We start from the raw sequence: 18,677 nt of genomic DNA, 5'->3' as shown, positions 1-18,677 counted from the left end.
TCTCTGGGGTTACGTCACAGCCTGTTACTAATGTCCAAACTTCAGGGGAGTCTTTGTCCGTGGACTTTGAGGCTGGAATACTCCCAGCTTCAGGGGAAAGGAGAATCTTCCCAGTTTCTGGGGAAATGACAGTCTCTGACCTTGTTCTCCTGGTGAAGGATGCAATCTCTGCTCTTGCCTCCTGGCTTCTTCTGGACACTCTGTCCAGGGACTCTTGGCAGAACCTTAGGTGCAGAAGTGCGATGCTGTGCAGTCTGAGCATGGTCTCACACTGGCTAGCAGGCCAATCGCGTGCAGACAATCCAGGGTCTGCTTCCTGGTAACTCAGCAGCAGTAGAGCTTACCAGGCAATGATAAGGCAGCTGGCATACAATAGGGTGCACGGCTGCACTGGAATCTGAGCTCCACATATATACAGGCAGGCTTAAGTGAGCTCTGCAAGTCAGTACACAGGCAGGCAAGCAATGCGGGGGAGCAAGCACATGTTTACCTGTATGCCCTCATTTATTAAATGTGGGCTGAGAATTATGGCCCATTGGCCACTAGAATGACCAATCAGGTTGGCAGTTAGCCAAACCTTACCATGATAGACAAAAGCCACAGGCCTGGACCTCCCAAATATGGGGTCACATGGGTCTAATACCCAGCAAGCATGAGCTGGGCGTGTGGGGGCTTCCACAACCACCTTAGACAATCGGGGTCCTGGGCAGGCCAGACTTCATGGCATGAAGTCTGTTGTCCCCCTTTGTGCTTATTATGTGTTTACCTCTGATTATGGGCAGAAAAACATGTCCAGGCAGGGCAAGGCGTAAATAAGCCTATTTTCAGGCCTACACGGCCCTCCATGACATAGTTACACTGCAAAACTGGTTTTAACCCTTCTTACTCATGTAATTTCAATCTGTTGTCAGATATCTTGGGCATCCCCATTTTACTGAAAATCATTGCATCTCTGTTTGTGAAGACACATTTCTGAAATTAGTATCATACCTACAAACACTTAATAGCATTTTTCAATACCTAAATAGCATTTTTTCAATACCTATAATGAGCTCACATTGTCAGTGAGACTTTCAAAAAAGCAATGACATTGTTTTTTGAGAATAATATTCTTGGTGCACTCTTCATACTTCTGCCCTATATTTGCCTTCAGCAAAGAAAAAGATTGCAAGGGAGGAAGCCCTCCAAATAAAGTGAGAAAGTTAATAAAAAGTTGTTTCTCTTGTAAACATTTGAAAGCACTTTCAAAGCTAACGAAGGCACTGTGAATTTCCAGAAGAAACTCAACTTTCTTAAAAGAAGATAAAGACTTATGGGCTCAGACAACTGAGTTGGAATTAAGGGCTTTCAGCAATCCACCTTAAGTGTTTTGGAAAAAATGAACATGGGGCTGCATAATTGAAAGCTATTGCAGTCCTTGAGAGGCTTTCTCTGAACTTCACCAGGCTTTTGAGCCACTCCCAAGTGAAAATTTAGTGGAAATATCAACTCATTGATTTTTGTCTTTCAGATTTTCTTTTGCTACTGATATTGCACAAGGAATGGCCTATCTTCACCACCACAAAATGTATCATGGTCGATTGAAGTCAAGTAACTGTGTGATAGATGACCGTTGGGTTTGTAAAATTGCAGGTAAAGGGAAATAAGAACATACCAAAACTGTCCAGCTAACCTACTCATATATATATATAGATTTCACATTCAGCACTGTTCCCAAGCACCTGTATCTTCACATTTCTTGTGGAAACAATGAATATACAGGCCTTCACTAGAAATGCCCTGTGCTGGAGCAAATTTCATGCCACACTGTCATGTCAAATAATTTAATGTATGTTACTGATGCACAGTTAAAATCACACAAATTATGGATTCTGTCAACATCACTCTGCACAGAAATCCTGTCTCGTTCTCAGTTTTGCTACACTCATTCTCAGTTTTGCTACAGAGAGCAAACTAGAGCCATGGACAGTGCTGTAAAGACATGTAATAATGCTGACTGATTGATGAACACAGAGTTTAATGGAGAAAAGCAGACTCAGCTCAGAGCTTTTTAGTCCTGTACACAGAATTGAATTGTATCCTACTAGAAACAGAGATACATGTCTGATCTGCTCCTGGAATACAGTCTGTGGAGGACAGGAAAACCATGGGAGGGTTTAGTTTAGCTTGCAGTTGCCAAAGGAAATGAAATCAAGATCATCTCCTCTATTTTCTCCCTGAAGTAATTATCATTCCTTATAACCTGCAGCCATCTTAAAACCAGCAGCAACAGTTTTGTATTTCAATGGGTCATCCTATGACTAAGGCTCCTACACAGGGCCTTGCCTGCTACTCCAACTCATTTAGCATCTTGCTGTCTTCAAATTGTTCAGAAGTTAACTAGTATCACTGTAGAGACTTCAAATATTCTTGGTTTATCTAGATGCAACAGTGTTAAATAAACCTCACAAATAAGCAATATGAGTGATTACAAAAGCTCTAATGATCTCTAATATAAAGAAGAAGGCTTTAGGACCATCTTAATCATATGCCATTCCCAGCAAAGTCAGACATCTGCATTGTGCCTTCCTATACACTCAGCAGAATGCTGTTCAGAAAACTGAAGTTGGCTGTGTTTTTTCTCCTCTCCAGTGCAGTCACATGCTGAGAATCTCTTCTATATTAAGCTAGAACTATAGCTGCAGAGAAATGTTCCACATTTTCTGCTCTGAAGCCAGTTGTGTGCAAGAGAAGCCCACCATCTGATTTTCAGTAGTTCCTGTCTGTCTAACTTGTAATTACTCTAGCAATCTGATACTACAGATAAGGGTCAGGGGATGAGTAGAGCAGAAACCTCTATTTTCATGCTAACTTCTTGCACTGCAGTAAGCCTGTTTTTTATATGCAGTTTTACAAAATCATAAAATAATTGGTATTGGAAGGGGCCATGCAGTTCCACTTCCTTTGTGTCATATGATCTCACCTACACATGCAGTTGGTTTAGAAAAGCAAGGCTAATACAGAGACACATGCTATTGATGGACTAAGGTAGGTATTTCAAATAGGGAAAATTAATTGCTTTAGACTAGTTGTGTTACTGTCAACTAATGTACATATTTCAGAGAAGTACCCACTGTACAATTTGTTTCCTATTTCCTTCCCTGTTAGATTATGGTTTGCAGTCATACAGAAAAGAAGATTGTCCTGAGGGGTCAGGCTCATACCATCAACATCTGATGCAGATTTACACAGCTCCTGAAATCCATTCCCTTTCAGACTTTGAACCCAATTCTATGGCTGACGTCTACAGGTAGTGAACACTTCCTGCTTCTCACTCTTAAAAGTCTCATCCCAAATCGAGTATTCTTTAATGACATTTAGGCTCCAAATAATTCTGTAGTCACTCCAGGTATATGTTTGATGTTCCTGGAAGCACAGAGCAACATAGATGCCACAGAATCTTCTCTTTCAAGGTAGACAACCAAATATAGAATTTGCTGACATTATGAAAATGCAGAGTTGGTGTAATGATATATAAAGATTTAGTCTCATACATTAAAAAAAAATATATATATAAAGATCTGCTAATGTAAATTAATACATTTTTGTTGCTGTTTCTTATGAAAAAAAAAATAAAAGAGAAAGATTATTTTCAATAATGGAAATATGCTAAAACCTTTAAGTCCAGGATTTTGCACTCAGCACAGTCACAGAACGCTAAGGGTTGGAAGGTCTTTGTAACTGAGCTATTCTTCAAAACCTGCATTTTAACACAGCTCACATTTGATGATACAAGTAAGTGCTAAACTTCCCTAATGTGGCTTATTGGCCAAGGAGCAGTGTCCTGGTCTTGAAATCCTCAGTTGTTATCCGTGCAAAAATTTCATTAAGATTCCTGAAGGTTTGGCCAAAATAAAAATTAATAGAAAGTGCAAGAGTGGGACTTAAAATTTTGTGTGCTCTTACACATGAATACTTGCTTTTAAAGTTCTGTGGGGAATGTGTTGGTCAGATGGGAAAGCTGAAACAGAAACAAGATCAGGAGCAAGAAAGGAGCTCCTGTTTGAGCTAAAGAGGCTATTTCCAAACACAGTTTCTCCTCAGCTGGATCCTCTTGATTTGTAATTTTCATGTGACTTTCCACTATGTTAAGACCTTTTTTTTGAGCAGCGCTACTGAAGCTGCTTGAAATCAATACTGCTTTATTTGAGTTCCCAATGTCAAATTACCCTCCTTGAAAGTATATTTGAACTTGCTATCTCACAATCACTGGTATTCCTTTTTACTACCAAATCACCCTAAAATGAAAACAAAAAACCTCATCAGATTAATTTCTATATCATTCAAGCATGGTTTATATGTGTTATTTTATTTACCTGTGGTGGTCCATGAGTGGACTGAAAGATAGGTATATATATACCCCGTTATACAGCTACAACTCCTCACAGAACAGAGCAACCATTAGCAAGCCAATATTCCCCATAAAAATGAATGCTATCAAGTAGATGTGTGTGCAGGGAGTTAATTATTACACAAGTTTCCATAAATAAAGAGACAATAGAATCTTTATCAGGGCTGCTGCCTAGAGATGTTCTAAAAGATCACTTTGGAGTTCATTAAAGGGCCTGAGCACCCAGGTGTTACCCCACGTTTTCCATTCTTCACTCTAGATCAATGTGATCAGTCTCCTTCTCTGGAGACTTTCAAGACCCATGTGGATGCATTCTTGCATGATCCACACTAGATTATGGTCCTGCTCTGGAAGGGAGGGTTGGACTCAATGAGAGAGTCATTAGATACTGGAATGGGCTGCCCAGGGAGGTGGTGGAGTCGCTGTCCCTGGAGCTGTTCAAGGCAAGGTTGGACGTGGCACTTGGTGCCATGGTCTAGCCTTGAGCTCTGTGGTAAAGGGTTGGACTTGATGATCTATGAGGTCTCTTCCAACCTTGGTGATACTGTGTGATACTGTGATACTGTGATGTCCAGAGGGAGATCCCTTCCAAAACCTAACATGCTGTGATCCTGTGATGCTCTGTTTGATGTTGGTTTGTCTGAGGGAAATGATGATGATGAAAGTACAATTCAGAAAGAATAAGGTAATATGCTTGTTGTAAATGATCTGATTTGGACACACTGCTTCATCACTGACTTTATGGAGATTTTACAGAGGAGTGATCTGTGCTGAAAAGAAGCCACTCTCCCAGCTGACAATCCTGATGAACCTCCTGCCCCTTGGTTACAGCACAAACCTATTCTGTGCATTTAATTGTTAGATATCATGTAAGTCCCTGCACATATCCCCTCTGGATTCCACTAATTCTTCCAGAGAAAATTGCTTTGCTGTTCATCAGACTCAAGTGACTCATCTCTGAGACTGATAACTGTGAGAGGAGACTCCTCTGAAATGATCAGTGACAGGTCTCTGGAAACACAGACTAGTAACAGCACCACTGTTGCCATCATCCCTCTTTGGGGATAGTGGGATTTCAGTCATAAAATGGAGAAGAATAAAACAATCACAGATAAAAAGAAATCACTGACTCCACTAAATGTTATTTCATTAAGATTTGATTTGCTTTTATTCTGCAGCTATGCCATCATTTTACTAGAAATTGCCACGAGAAGTGACCCTATGCCAGTAAGTAAAGATATACTGTGAAGTTTCCATGACAATTTTGATTCTGTTTCTGTTGAGTATACAAACCAAACACTGCACATTTGATTTATTTTTTGAGCTTGCATTTTCCTACTGATATTGTGAGTGCAAGTTCACTTCCAGTGAAAAATGCAATTAGGGCTTCCTCATGCATCTGCCAGTCTTCCCTTCAGGATTTGAAAAGTGTATGACAAAACTCATGTAGCTCCAAAACTGCCTTTTGCGTAGCTTTCTGGGGCATAATGGCTGGCAGATGAAGGGGTAGGGTATGCCACAACTTCTTTCATTCTTGTTATTCCTTCCCCTTCCTCCCATGAACAGGACTCTTGCAGTGGTTAGAATATTCTAGAAGAGGAAATGAGCTGCTCTTCACAAGGAATATGTTGGTTTTGTGTGCATCTTGTAATCATTGCTAAATGACAAACACAAAAATTGCAACTTGAAAATGAAGTCAGATGTTCTGGATATGTGACCATATTCTGTCTGAAATTATTCGCTTAACAAGAATTCTAGCAGCAGAGACCTGAAACTGCCATACTTACATTTCTCATGGTTTGTGATAATAGATCAGTACAGGTCTTGTGATTTCTGAAAGGCTTCCGAGTATTTCACCAGATGTTAATTTGTTTCACTGAGATTGAAATCTCAGAGTCATGAAAAAGATTCTAGACAAGGCCATCCAATTTAGGGTATGTTATATATCTTTTTTTTTTAACTTTTTTTTTTTTTTGTGATGTACTTTCATGGAAAAAAAAAGCTGATCTGCAAGCAATAGGGAAGATGTCATAAAAGTAAGGATCATAGTAATACATATTCAATGGATGGTATGAAAAACACAGCACTTACTTCAACATTATTTTTTTTTCTCTAGAGAGATGATGTGCACTCAGCTGAATATTTTTGGTGCCCATCTTTGGCAGAACTAATTTCAGGAAAGGCTGAGAACCCTTGCCCATGTCCCACAGATTACATAGAGGTAAGTTAAAATATTATGTACAAAAAAAATCATTATTGAAGTGAATTTAAGGCATCACTGAAGTTTTGTGGCAGTATTACCATTGTTGGTTGTAAACAACCCGAAAGTCAAGAAGCACATCTCAAGCAAGATGCTGTTACATGCTGTAATACTCTTAATTAAAAAACAGTCATGCTGACAAATTCAGCTGTCTTCTCAAATTGTCAGTGTGATAAATTATGTTTTTAATATTAAATCATCGATTTTTTTGTGCATTTTGATTTTATTATAAAGTGTTGAGTTCCACATCTATTTATCTTAATGACAGGGGACTTTCAGATAGTGAGGTATGTGTCTCAGGCAAAGCATGAGTTTGGTTTGATTCTCATGCTAAAGGTCTGTGCGTTCACTAGCCTCAAACTGCCTAATAATGTACAGCCCCTCCCAGTTCAATTAAATCAGAACGAGACTGTGGCATACTTGTTTCAGCTTAAGAGCTACATAATTCACCGTTGGTGTTTTGCACAGACCTAAATGTAACAGATTTCTCAGGAACAGCATTGGATTTTAGTCAGGAGTTAATATTTTTTAGACATAGTTAAATTGTTAATCTTCCCCTTTGTGTGCAGACAAATCCCTTGAAAACAGTATGTGACTCCAAGAGCATGACAATGTCTTAAAGAGCTTAAGCGGTGTTTGGCAGAAGGATTGTGAGCATCTAATTCATGGTATCTAGGAGCAGCACGTTAATGAGCTGACATCCCTCTTTCCACACAGATCTGTATGACACCTTATAGCTCAGCCACTTTTTACCAGCTGCAGAGCAAGGCTTCACATGCACACTTTGCACTGAGAAGATACTGGTGTTAATTAAAACAATATCTGTGCTTGGAATGACAAAAGACTCTTTGCTTTTCTTACTCTCTTTCCCTGTTGCAGTTAATCAGAAGGTGCAGAAAAAACAACCCAGCTCAAAGGCCTACATTTGAACAAGTCAAGAAAACATTGTATAAGATGAATCCTAATAAAGTTAGCCCTGTTGACATGATGATGACTCTGGTAAATTTAGTTTTTTTAATCTAATCTCAATCAATCCGCCTACCTGCAACAACTTTCACCCCTCTCCTTTAGGTTTAGGTTTTTATCTCATACCCCTTGTTCATCATAACTTTCTCACCTTTCTTGGGGCTGAACACTTTCGTTTCTTCGGACAAATGTAATTTGTTTTTTAATGCACTCACAGGAAACTGTATTCCCCTTTCCAGTGGCTCAGTGGTGGCCTTGAAAGACAGGAGTGTAGAATCACTCCATACCACAAATAGGATATTTGTAGATGCATCCTGAGCAGAGTATTTTAAGACCATTAGAAGGATTCCTGTCTCCATAGCCTGTTGCCTCACACAGAACAAGAAGGCAAAAAATATAGTACAGCATAGCAGGACAGTTTATGAAAGAGCATTGTAAGCTTTTGATAAGACTGAGATTTAGAAACCCCCAGGTTTGGTAGTATTTTAATCCATGTCTGCAGCTTGAATTTGAACCCTGCTGTTTACATGAGCTTTGAAAAGTCTGGAATTGGCCTCTGTCTTATGTGTTAGCAAAAATCTCAAATCTAGAATCATATTTTTACCAATGGGGAAATCTGGTCTCTGGATTTCGTAGTAAAAATTAGCTATTTCAGACCCAAGCCTTAGCACAGCTGAATGTTTTCAAAACAGAATCATTCACATGCTTGAACCCTATTCAAGTCAGAATTGTTTCGGCAAAATGATTATTTCATGCAACTCTCTATGTTATTTAGATGGAGAAATACAGCAAACATCTGGAGATACTGGTTTCTGAGAGAACACAGGATTTAATGCATGAGAAACAGAAGACTGATCGTCTGTTGTACAGTAAGTTATATAGCAAAACCAATAGATACTCTTGTCAATAACAATCTGATTTTAACTACCTAATTTCAAACAGAAACATCTTGATATGTGATTTTTTAATAGATAGCATTTAGTCATAAGTAAATTAACACACTTGATCTGTGCAAAAGCAGAAGAATATTTAGCTAGTTTTTAATACTTTTCCCCTAAAATCAGTGCACTTATCTAAGAGCTGTGACCCAGAAACCATAGTGATCTCCTGGAATTCCAAAAGAAAAAAAGACATAAAGGAAAACAGGGGAAGCACATGGCAAGGCAAGGGAAAGTGCAAGATAGGAAAAAATAAGATTTAAAAAATCAGAGATGAGGTAGTAAACAAACTCAACAGAGGAAGAAAACACTAGCAAAACCTTGTCAAAGGAGGAGTTAGCATGCCAGGTCACACTGTCAGAATATAACCTTGCTGTGACTCGAGATGCATAGAGATTAATTTGTTTCAACTAGAATTTACGGGTCATCTGAAAAATCTTAAGCTGTTATCTGTGCAATTTACTGTGAATTCTCACATTACAGCAAAGCAGATTCTGATGCTAAAGAGAGCTTTCATTTTCAGAATAGCTCACATTTATCTGGAGATATATTAAGAAAAATATTTCCAGCAGATCTAGGGAAGTTCGCCTTCCCCCCTCTACTATGCCCTGGTGAGACCACACCTGGGAGACTGTGTCCAGTTTTGGGCTTCCCAATTAGAGAGAGGCAGGAATCTGCTGGAAAGAGTCCAACAGAGCTATGAGGATGACTAAGGGACCTGAACATCTCTCCCATGAAGAAAGGCTGAGAGAATTGGGGCTGTTTAGTCTTGAGAAGAGAAGGCTGAGAGGGGATCTCAGTAAGGTCTCTAAATATCTGAGGGATGGGTGTCAGGAGGAAGGTGCCAGGTTCTTTCTGGTAGTGCCCAGTGACAGGACAAGGAACAATGGGTACAAGCTAGTGTAGCAGTTTGTTGGCGCGGACTCCAGAAGTTCCTCTTTAACAAACCAAAACATAAAACTTAACATTGCCTGATTAGCTACACTCCTTTTCTCCAGCAATTTCGATACAGCGAAATAGTTACAAAGCGACAAAGAGGTGCTGCAAGCGATTTTTTATCCCTCCCGTGCAGCAGGAGAATTCTCCGCTGCTTTTTTATGGTTGGTTGGGAGTTTTTTGGGGGGGTTGTTTGGTTTTGTTTGTTGTTATTGTTTTTTCAACAATCAGACGGTGATACTTAAATAACACTACAATTAATATAATTAGCATGGCAGGGTGGGGGGGACGACGACGGGGGGACGGACTCTCAAACGCTATCCTTTCTGTGTACCACAAACATATCCAAAACAACAATTGTGTCTTTTAAACAATCTACAAAATGTTAAAATAGTTGTTTGGGACTTTGCTTTATCGAGGTAAGAAGAAAGTGTAGACTTGTTTAAGTCTGGAGCTTGGCTTAATGCCTGGTGAGCAAGTTCTTTACTTAAAACAAGAATGTCCTGATGCCACTGAGCCTGCAAAACTTAACTTCGCTTTGAACTGAGTTTGGCTTTTACTGCCTCCAGCTCTTCTGGTGGATGTGGGGGTGGGCAGCAGTCGGCGCCAGCCCTTTCCCTCAGTCCGAGTACAGCGTTATCAGTGTCCTGTCCCGAGCAGCAGCATCCTCAGCAGCAGCCGCAGCATGGCTACGTAGCAGCGTTACCTTCTTTATCTCCATGGTAATAGGCAGCCGACCTGATGCTGCCCGCTGCTCCTTTTCCTGTCGCTGCCGGCCGCTCATCGCCACCCGCAGCCGATTTCGGACGGGCAAGTTTGCAACACTGCAGCTCCCGCGGACAGCCGGCTGGGAGCCAGCTCCGTGCACGGCTGAATAAACGCACAGTCGCTGTCCTCAAGCCACAACGAAACAGAGGATCGGGCCCCCCCAGAGGTAGATCAGGAATATCAAACAAGGGCAGACTAATCGTAGATGCTTTCGAGTCCCGAAAACGAGTTCCAAGGCATTCAAAAGAACTTCGTAGGGCGTGCCGAGTGCTGTGGCATCATTCCTTCCACTTCTGTGGCAGCGGTGGCAGCAGTCCCACGATTTCAACTGACACGCTGTGAGCAAAACCATTCAAGATACTATTATGTTCCCTGGTCATACGCTGATCCATAATTACTAAAGTCTCCAGCTGCTCACCTCTTCTCTCGAAACCGTAGAGGCGTTTAGAATGTTGTGTGACTAAGCAGCTTTCTGGAGCACTGTGTTATTTAGTTCATCTGGGCTTGCTACCTGCTGCTCTCTGGTCAGCGGTATCAGAACCCTCACGTTGGGTTTCATCATTTGTAGCAGTTTATTGGTACAGACTCCAGAAGGCTTTTCCCCGGTGAAGACGTTTATTTGCATGACTTATTTTTCTTATATACACTTCCAGTTCTATTCATATGGCAATCGACAGATAATCTTCAGATCACACCCCTTACCACCCATGCATAGTAATTACATCAGACCTAGGCCAGCATGCCTTCCATCCACACTTCCATTTATCTTATCTTCCATCTACACCAAGATGGCAGGCCATTGTTTCAATACTGAACTGAGCTGAAATATTCCATTCCCATAAGCTAGAACATGGGAAATTCCACTTCCACACAAGGAGACATTTCTTTGCACTGAGGGTGACAGAGCACTGGAGCAGGCTGTCCAGAGAGGTTGTGGAGTCTCCTTATCTGGAGACTTTCAGAACCCACCTGGATGTGTTCCTGTGCAGACTACCCTAGAGAATTCTGCCTTGGCAGGGAGGTTGGATTTGATGATCTCTGGAGGTCCCTTCCTATTCCTGACATTCTATGACTTTGTCATTTACAAATATTGCTCTTATACCTTTAAACAAACATGTGCTGTTTATTATGTGCTTTTATCCATGTCTAAAGAGTGACCATGCTCTACTTTCTGTAACAGGTATGTTGCCAAAGCAAGTAGCAGATGATCTCAGGCAAGGAAAGCACACACAAGCTCAAAGTTACTCAAGTGCCACCATCTTTTTCAGGTAAACAAAAATGAAAGATAGGACTAGAACTGACTCCTACTGAAGAAACTTGTAGGATCTTAGTGGAGGTGAACCTGCCGAATGAGTACAGAATTTCTGGCTAAACTGCCATTTATTGCACCAGGTGTCAACATTTGACTCTGCAGATTAGTGTCTTTCAAAACTCTAACAGCTCTCCATTTTTCATTATAAAAAATGGGATTACTGTGGAGCTCTAGCACACAGTAGCACATCACTTCACGTGTATTATGTTACAGACACAAGCATATATGCTTTATTCATAAGACAGGCCTAAGTAAAATATCCAGCATTTGTCTGTGTGAAGGAAACCTGTCTATCCTTAGAGTCTACATGGATTTACAGTCATTGTCTTGTTATGTGTGCATGAAGCAAAATATAAATTGCATAATCTGTCATAAATGGACAAATATTAAGTTACCTGTTTTCATTTGCACATAACCCAAAATTGAAGGCTACTTAATTACAGGTGAAAGCTGAGCTCATTTACTGCATTGGTAAGCAAGAAGGCTTAAGTCAGTCAGTACTTTTAAACTGAAGAAGTCTGTTTTCTGTTTAAGTAAATGTTTGAAGTCAAAACTATGATGTAAGAACCTTAGTGAAAGAAATAATGGGAAAAGGTAAGGTCAAGGTGATAATTCCACTGAGAAATTATTAGTTTGTGTTTAGGTAGGATTGCCAGTCTGCAATAGATAAAACAGTGGCTAAGTATGTTCTTTTTGTTGTGTTTTAACAGTGACATTGTTGGCTTCACTCAGCTGTCCAGCAGCAGCACACCTTACCAAGTGGTAGATCTCTTGAACAAGCTTTATACCACTTTTGATGAAATCATTGATAACTATGATGTCTACAAGGTGGAGACAATAGGAGATGCCTGTAAGTTTCTTGAGCTGTGGACACTGGTGAGGGATGAGTATTCATTTCATCCTTTGATGACCAGGAAGAAAAGATGAAGGAGATTTAGAAAGCTTATTACCCCTGGAAACACCACAAAAGCAATTAGGGAAGTCCTAGCACAGCCCTAGCGAAGTAGGAACATTTTCATGCATAGCTTTCATCATTTCTACAAAAGATGAATGTTATAGATGAGACAAATGAGTTGAGTAAACTAGTGCTGCTGTTTATTTGCTTCCTATGAGCAGTAAGGTCTGGCTTTAAACAGGGCAACAGATTAATCTCAATTGACAATTTCTGCTTCACAGGAACACAACTGAAAATATTACCTTCTGAATGGGACCACAGAAGCCATTTCACAAGCTTTATTATCTCTGTCTTTTTTTGTAAAGATCATGACAATATTTCCTTTCTTAATACTCTGCAGGGGCTTGGCTGCCATATCTTTTTGAATTAGCAGGAAAACTGCTTTCTATTTGCCACGATTGGAATCTGCTGGGGACAGACTAACATTAAAACTCAGTTTCATCAAAAGCCTATCAGAGTTTTTGAATGAGACACACATGAATGCTATAAGACATGTTTTGTTTTCCTTTTCTTTTCCTTTCTTTTCTTTTCTTTTCTTTTCTTTTCTTTTCTTTTCTTTTCTTTTCTTTTCTTTTCTTTTCTTTTCTTTTCTTTTCTCTTGTGCATGATTGAGCACATTCTGGGGCATAAAATTCCTGAACAAATGCACTCAAGGGAGCCTGAAGAGACCTGATTTTTGTCTTATACAGTAACAGTCAGTGCAGGACGTACAGGACAATGCCTAGCCAAAATCATTGTCTATCTCTATAATACCTTTCCAAAGGCAAAATGTATTGAACAGCCACTTTCCCACCACTATGCATCCATAATGGAGGCAGAGAGGCAGAAAGACAGTAAAGGGTAGGACATAAGCAGACAGTGTGCACTTGCAGCCCAGAAGACCAGCTGCATCCTGGCCTGCATCAAAAAATGTGTGGCCAGGAGACTCAGAGAGGTGGGTCTGCCACTTTACCCTGCTCTGGTGAGACCTCACCTGGAGTACTGCGTCCATTTCTGGAGCCCTCAATACAGGGAGAACATGGATCTGATGGAGCAGGTCCAGAGGAGGACCATGAAAATGATCAGGGGGTTGGAATACTTCTGCTACAAGGACAGGCTGAGGGAAGTGGGATTGTTCAGCCCAGAGAACAGAAGACTCTGGGGAGCCTTAATAACAACCCTCCAGCAGCTGAAGGGGACCTACAAGAAGGATGGAGAGAGACTGTTTACAGAGGCCTGCAGTAATAGGGCAAAGGGCAGTGACTTCAAACCATAGAAGAGCAGATTTAGATTGGATGTGAGGAACAAGTTCTTTCCCATGAGGGCAGTCAAACACTGGAACAGGTTGCCCAGGGAGGTGGTTGTGGCCCCATCCCTGGGGATACTCAAGGTCAGGATCAACAGGGCTCTGGGAAACCTGATCTAGTTGAGGATGCCCCTGCTTACTGCAAAGGGGGTTGGACTAGATGGCCTTTGGAGGTCCCTTCCAACCCAGACTATTATGTTTCTGTGATTCTAGGGCAGAACAAATCTTATGGAAAAGTATAGGAAACAGCATTTTTCAGAGCTAGGGTAATTACACACATGAGCTGTCGCCCTAAACTTCACTCGTTTGTGGCATTTTCTTCTCATCAGGCAAAAGTATGCTACTGGCCATGAAGGTACAGGGCTTTTTTTTTTTTCCCTAGTTTAGGTAAACCTGTGTGTAATGTCAAAGGTTAATACAGTTTTATTGTTGTATTAAGACATGGTGGTGTCGGGAGTGCCCAGAGAGAACGGGATCCGTCACGCTGGTCAGATTGCAAGCATGGCTTTAGACCTTCTGGATGTCTGCAAGACTTTTACCATCCCACACATGCCCAGCACTCTCTTAAAGATAAGAGCAGGAATCCATTCAGGTATGTTGAGAGGGCTGCAAAAGAGCCATCCTCAGGTTTAACAAATACTTCTGTAGTGGCATCACCTCTCCATTAAAAATGAAGTTAATTTTTTGACATGAGGTGGAAAACCCCATAGAGGTCATCTGAACAGAACAAATCATTGGATACCTGGAATATTTGGAATGTAATGGGGAATAAATCATTGGAAATACCACGACACCTGTGCCTTTACTGATGTGAGGACTGCCATTCTGTGTCTGTCACTTGTCATTTTCAGATGTTGTCTTCTGAAAACAGTCAGTTTCTCCTTGACACTTTGATCTGGCTTTCAGTCCCAGTCTTCTCTCTCCCTGATCTAAGCTAATGTGTAGTTGCACCTCCTTCAGTTGCAACTCCTTCTTGACAGACAACCATAACTGGGCATGTGCTATGCAGCCCAGTGCCTGCAAAGCGGTTTACATTGTCTCAGCAAGAGATCATATCTTCTGTATTTTAAATCCACTGAGGCTGACATGAAGTAATAAAAATGCTCATTTTATGCCTTTAGCAGGAGCAAGTTACTTCCTGATCCTGCTTTTCTATCCATCCAGCACAAAACTTCTGGCAGTTATTTCTCTGCCCCTCAAAATATTCTCATGTCATGATGAAACATGATTCTGCAGGTGCCTTAATTCATGCACAGTACCTCCATTCCATCATCACTTCTACCATTCTCCTCTGAAGCCCTTTTGCAATTCCCACCATGGCTCTGGAAGCCATCTCTAAGACAGTACTGGCACTTAGTCTTTCTCTTGTTAATGAATGAGACATAAGGTGAGGAAGGATACAGTCCTGAGGCCGTATGACTGATTCTGTAATTTAAAACCACAAAGCATCTTGTTTACTTTTCTTTCACAGGGGCAGTTGTAGCTGGAGTTGTCGGGACCAAAATGCCGAGGTATTGTTTATTTGGAGATACTGTGAACACAGCTTCCAGGATGGAATCTACCAGTGAAGGTAACAAACAACAAACTGCAGACATGATTTGACCTCCCTCAATGAGTTCTGGGAAAACCTTATGCTGAGTTCTGAGTCCTGTCCTGTTTAAATGACTGCAAAACCTTTAAGGAAGGTGCTGAATTGCCTATGGGCAAATTATGCCAGTAATATTCTCTTCAATCTTTGTAACAATATCACCTTATTCCCCAGGTCTCAGAAGTTCTTTTCAATAAAAAAGGTTAAGAATCAAATAAAATGAGAATATATTCACCGTTTCTATTCCTTCCTGGCACCAAGCTGAATTAATAGTAAAAATGTTTTCTTGATGCCTCTTTTTCACTGATAAACTAGACAGGTGGCCAAGAGAGCCAGTGGCATCCTGGACTGCATCAGGAATGGTGTGGTCAGCAGGAGCAGGGAGGTCATTCTGCCCCTGTACTCTGCACTGGTTAGACCACACCTTGAGTACTGTGTTCAGTTCTGGGCCCCCCAGTTTAGGAGGGACATTGAGATGCTTGAGCGTGTCCAGAGAAGGGCGACAAGGCTGGTGAGAGGCCTCGAGCACAGCCCTACGAGGAGAGGCTGAGGGAGCTGGGATTGTTTAGCCTGGAGAAGAGGAGGCTCAGGGGAGACCTTATTGCTGTCTACAACTACCTGAGGGGTGGTTGTGGCCAGGAGGAGGTTGCTCTCTTCTCTCAGGTGGCCAGCACCAGAACGAGAGGACACAGCCTCAAGCTACTCCAGGGGAGATTTAGGCTGGAGGTGAGGAGAAAGTTCTTCACTGAGAGAGTCATTGGACACTGGAATGGGCTGCCCGGGGAGGTGGTGGAGTCGCCGTCCCTGGGGCTGTTCAAGGCAGGACTGGACGTGGCAGTTGGTGCCATGGTCTAGCCTTGAGCTCTGTGGTAAAGGGTTGGACTTGATGATCTGTGAGGTCTCTTCCAACCCAGATGGTACTGTGATACTGTGTGATACTGTGATACTGTGATACTATGACAGTAGGACACCATGAGAGCTGTGTCTGCCTTTAACCACTACATAAGATTATATATATCCATCCTCCAGCAAAGACACTGAATAAAAATCTCTAAACATTAAGTCATGGAGATAGCCCCCCTTTGACTTCTTTCCAGGAGGTAACAGAGCTCCATGTTTAATTAGCCAGCTTCTTTCCCAGGGATCCGTGTTGGGTCCAGTTTTGTTCAATATCTTTGTCAACAACTTGGATGAGGGCATTGGGTGTACCCTCAGCAAGTTTGCAGATGATACAAAACTTGGGTGTGGGAGGGTGGTGGGGAGATGATTGATAGCCTGTCAGGCTGTGCTGCCATCCAATGAGATCTGGACAGGCTGAAGAGCTGGGTGAAGGCAAACCTCATGAAGTTCACTAAGGACAAGTGCAAGGTCCTGCACCTGAGAAGGAATAACAACAGGCACCAGTAAAGGTTGGGGTCTGTCCTGGAAAGCAGCTCTGTAGAGAAAGACCTTAGAGTCCTGGTGGACAGCAAGTTCTGCATGGGCCATGAATGTGCTCTTGGGACCAAGAGAGCCAACGCCATCCTGGGGTGCATCAGGAAATGTGTGTCCAGCAGGTCTAGGGAAGTTCTTCTCCCCCTCTAGTCTGCCTTGGTGAAACCACACCTGGTATACTGTGTCCAGTTTTGGGCTGCCCATTTCAAAAGAGACAGGGACTTGCTGGAAAGAATCCAGTGGAGAGCCACAAGAATGTCTGGGGGACTTGAGCATCTCCTCTATGGAGAGAGACTGAGAGCCCTGGGGCTGTTAAGTCTGGAGAAGTGAAGACTGGGAGGAGATTTGATCAATGTATACAAATATCTGAGGGATGGGTGTCAAGCGGATGGGGCCAATCACTTTTTGCTGTTCAGCAGCAATAAGACAAGGACCAATCATTGCAAACTGGAACACAGAAGGTTTCACCTCAACATGAGGAGCAACTTCTCTACAGTGAGGGTGACAACACTGGAACAGGCTGTCCAGAGAGGCTGGAGTCTCCTTCTCTGGAGACTTTCAAAACCCATCTGGATGTGTTCCTGTATGAGCTACCCTAGGCAATCCTCCCTTGGCAGAGGGGTTGGACTTGATGACCTCTGGAGGTCCCTTCCAGCCTCTAAAGTTCTGTGATCCTGTGACTCTGTGATCTTTAGCCAGTACAAGGATTTGAAACTTAGCTTCTGAAATGTTTTAGCCTGGTCTAAAAGAACTGGAAAAAATAAAAGAATGAGAGAGTGATTCAAGATCAAACAACTTGTATGGCTTGTTTGGTGATTTTGTTTTTCATTCCTGAAATGAAGCTAGATAGTTTTTATGACTTACATAGAAGTGCTTTGTAAATGTATTTGAATTAGGCAACATCCAAGGAGTTTTCAAGTTTAATTTCAAATGATTCTTTAATCTATCACAATCCACTAGAAACAAGACAGGAAGGCAGAGGAGTGGTTCCATGTGATGCCTTTGAAGGTTGATTGTGGGGATTTCAGAGTCAACCAGGATCTGATCCTTCTCACCACTTTAGACATTTTTCCAAAGCAAATGCTAGCCTGAGTGGAACATACATAACTGCACTCGTCTTCTGCTGGTCTCCCACATAACTATTTTCCTTCTCCTTTCAGGCTCTTTGTATCATCTCATCTGAACTACTTTAATGCCTTCAAGATCTTCTTCGTATTTCATCTTTTATTCTAGATTTCAGTCTATTTCTTATGTGGCACAACAACACTACAAATTTAAATATAGAGTCAGAGCTTCTTATCTTTTAAGCCTTTCTCTTATTTCTCTCTTTCTCTGGCCTTACGTGCAAGGATCTTGTATAAACATGTTTTAACTCCAAGATGAGGACTTCAAAATAGATCAATTAATTACTAGCAATGTAATCAAAATTGCTGTCAGCTAGAACTTAAGTGCTGGTGTCTTGTTCCCAAGCAGGGTGACCACTTAAAATATCACGTATCTACTAGAAATAATCTTTCAGAGATTAGATGGATATATATATGAATATGTTGAAACAGATATTTCCTGTTCTACATTAAACATAAAACAAACAAACAAACTTTGGGGGGGGGGGGGGGGGGGGGGGGCAGGTTTCCAAATCTTGGCAACTTTTTGCTTTCTGGCAGGAGTAGGGGTGTTCAGAATTTGTTCTGTCTTCCTCCTCGGTCCTTCCTCCACCATTTGCAAAAGGCAACATAGACAAGGTTTACATAAAGATAAATTGTCAAGTAAAGAAAAAGCACACTGTTTAAAAAAAACAGTGGAATCATAGTAATGTGGTCTCTCTCCCTCCTTCTTTTATTTACA

General features: G+C 41.5%; 1 protein-coding gene across 1 annotated transcript in view; it reads left to right on the top strand.

Annotated features, from left to right (window-relative positions):
- LOC135193138 (atrial natriuretic peptide receptor 2-like) overlaps positions 1-18,677 on the top strand; it is a 52,149-nt gene that overhangs the window by 30,148 nt on the left and 3,324 nt on the right. Inside the window, exons 12-21 of the mRNA XM_064176651.1 lie at positions 1,511-1,632; positions 3,148-3,289; positions 5,569-5,617; positions 6,507-6,611; positions 7,530-7,649; positions 8,392-8,485; positions 11,439-11,526; positions 12,281-12,420; positions 14,250-14,402; positions 15,282-15,380. Coding sequence (XP_064032721.1) covers positions 1,511-1,632; positions 3,148-3,289; positions 5,569-5,617; positions 6,507-6,611; positions 7,530-7,649; positions 8,392-8,485; positions 11,439-11,526; positions 12,281-12,420; positions 14,250-14,402; positions 15,282-15,380 — 1,112 coding nt within the window. The remainder of the gene's footprint in view (positions 1-1,510; positions 1,633-3,147; positions 3,290-5,568; positions 5,618-6,506; positions 6,612-7,529; positions 7,650-8,391; positions 8,486-11,438; positions 11,527-12,280; positions 12,421-14,249; positions 14,403-15,281; positions 15,381-18,677) is intronic.

Source organism: Pogoniulus pusillus, chromosome Z (genome assembly GCF_015220805.1).
Source record: "Pogoniulus pusillus isolate bPogPus1 chromosome Z, bPogPus1.pri, whole genome shotgun sequence".
Lineage (NCBI taxonomy): Eukaryota > Metazoa > Chordata > Aves > Piciformes > Lybiidae > Pogoniulus > Pogoniulus pusillus.
The sequence above is the reverse complement of the archived record's forward strand: the minus strand, read 5'-3'. Positions and strand labels throughout refer to the sequence as shown.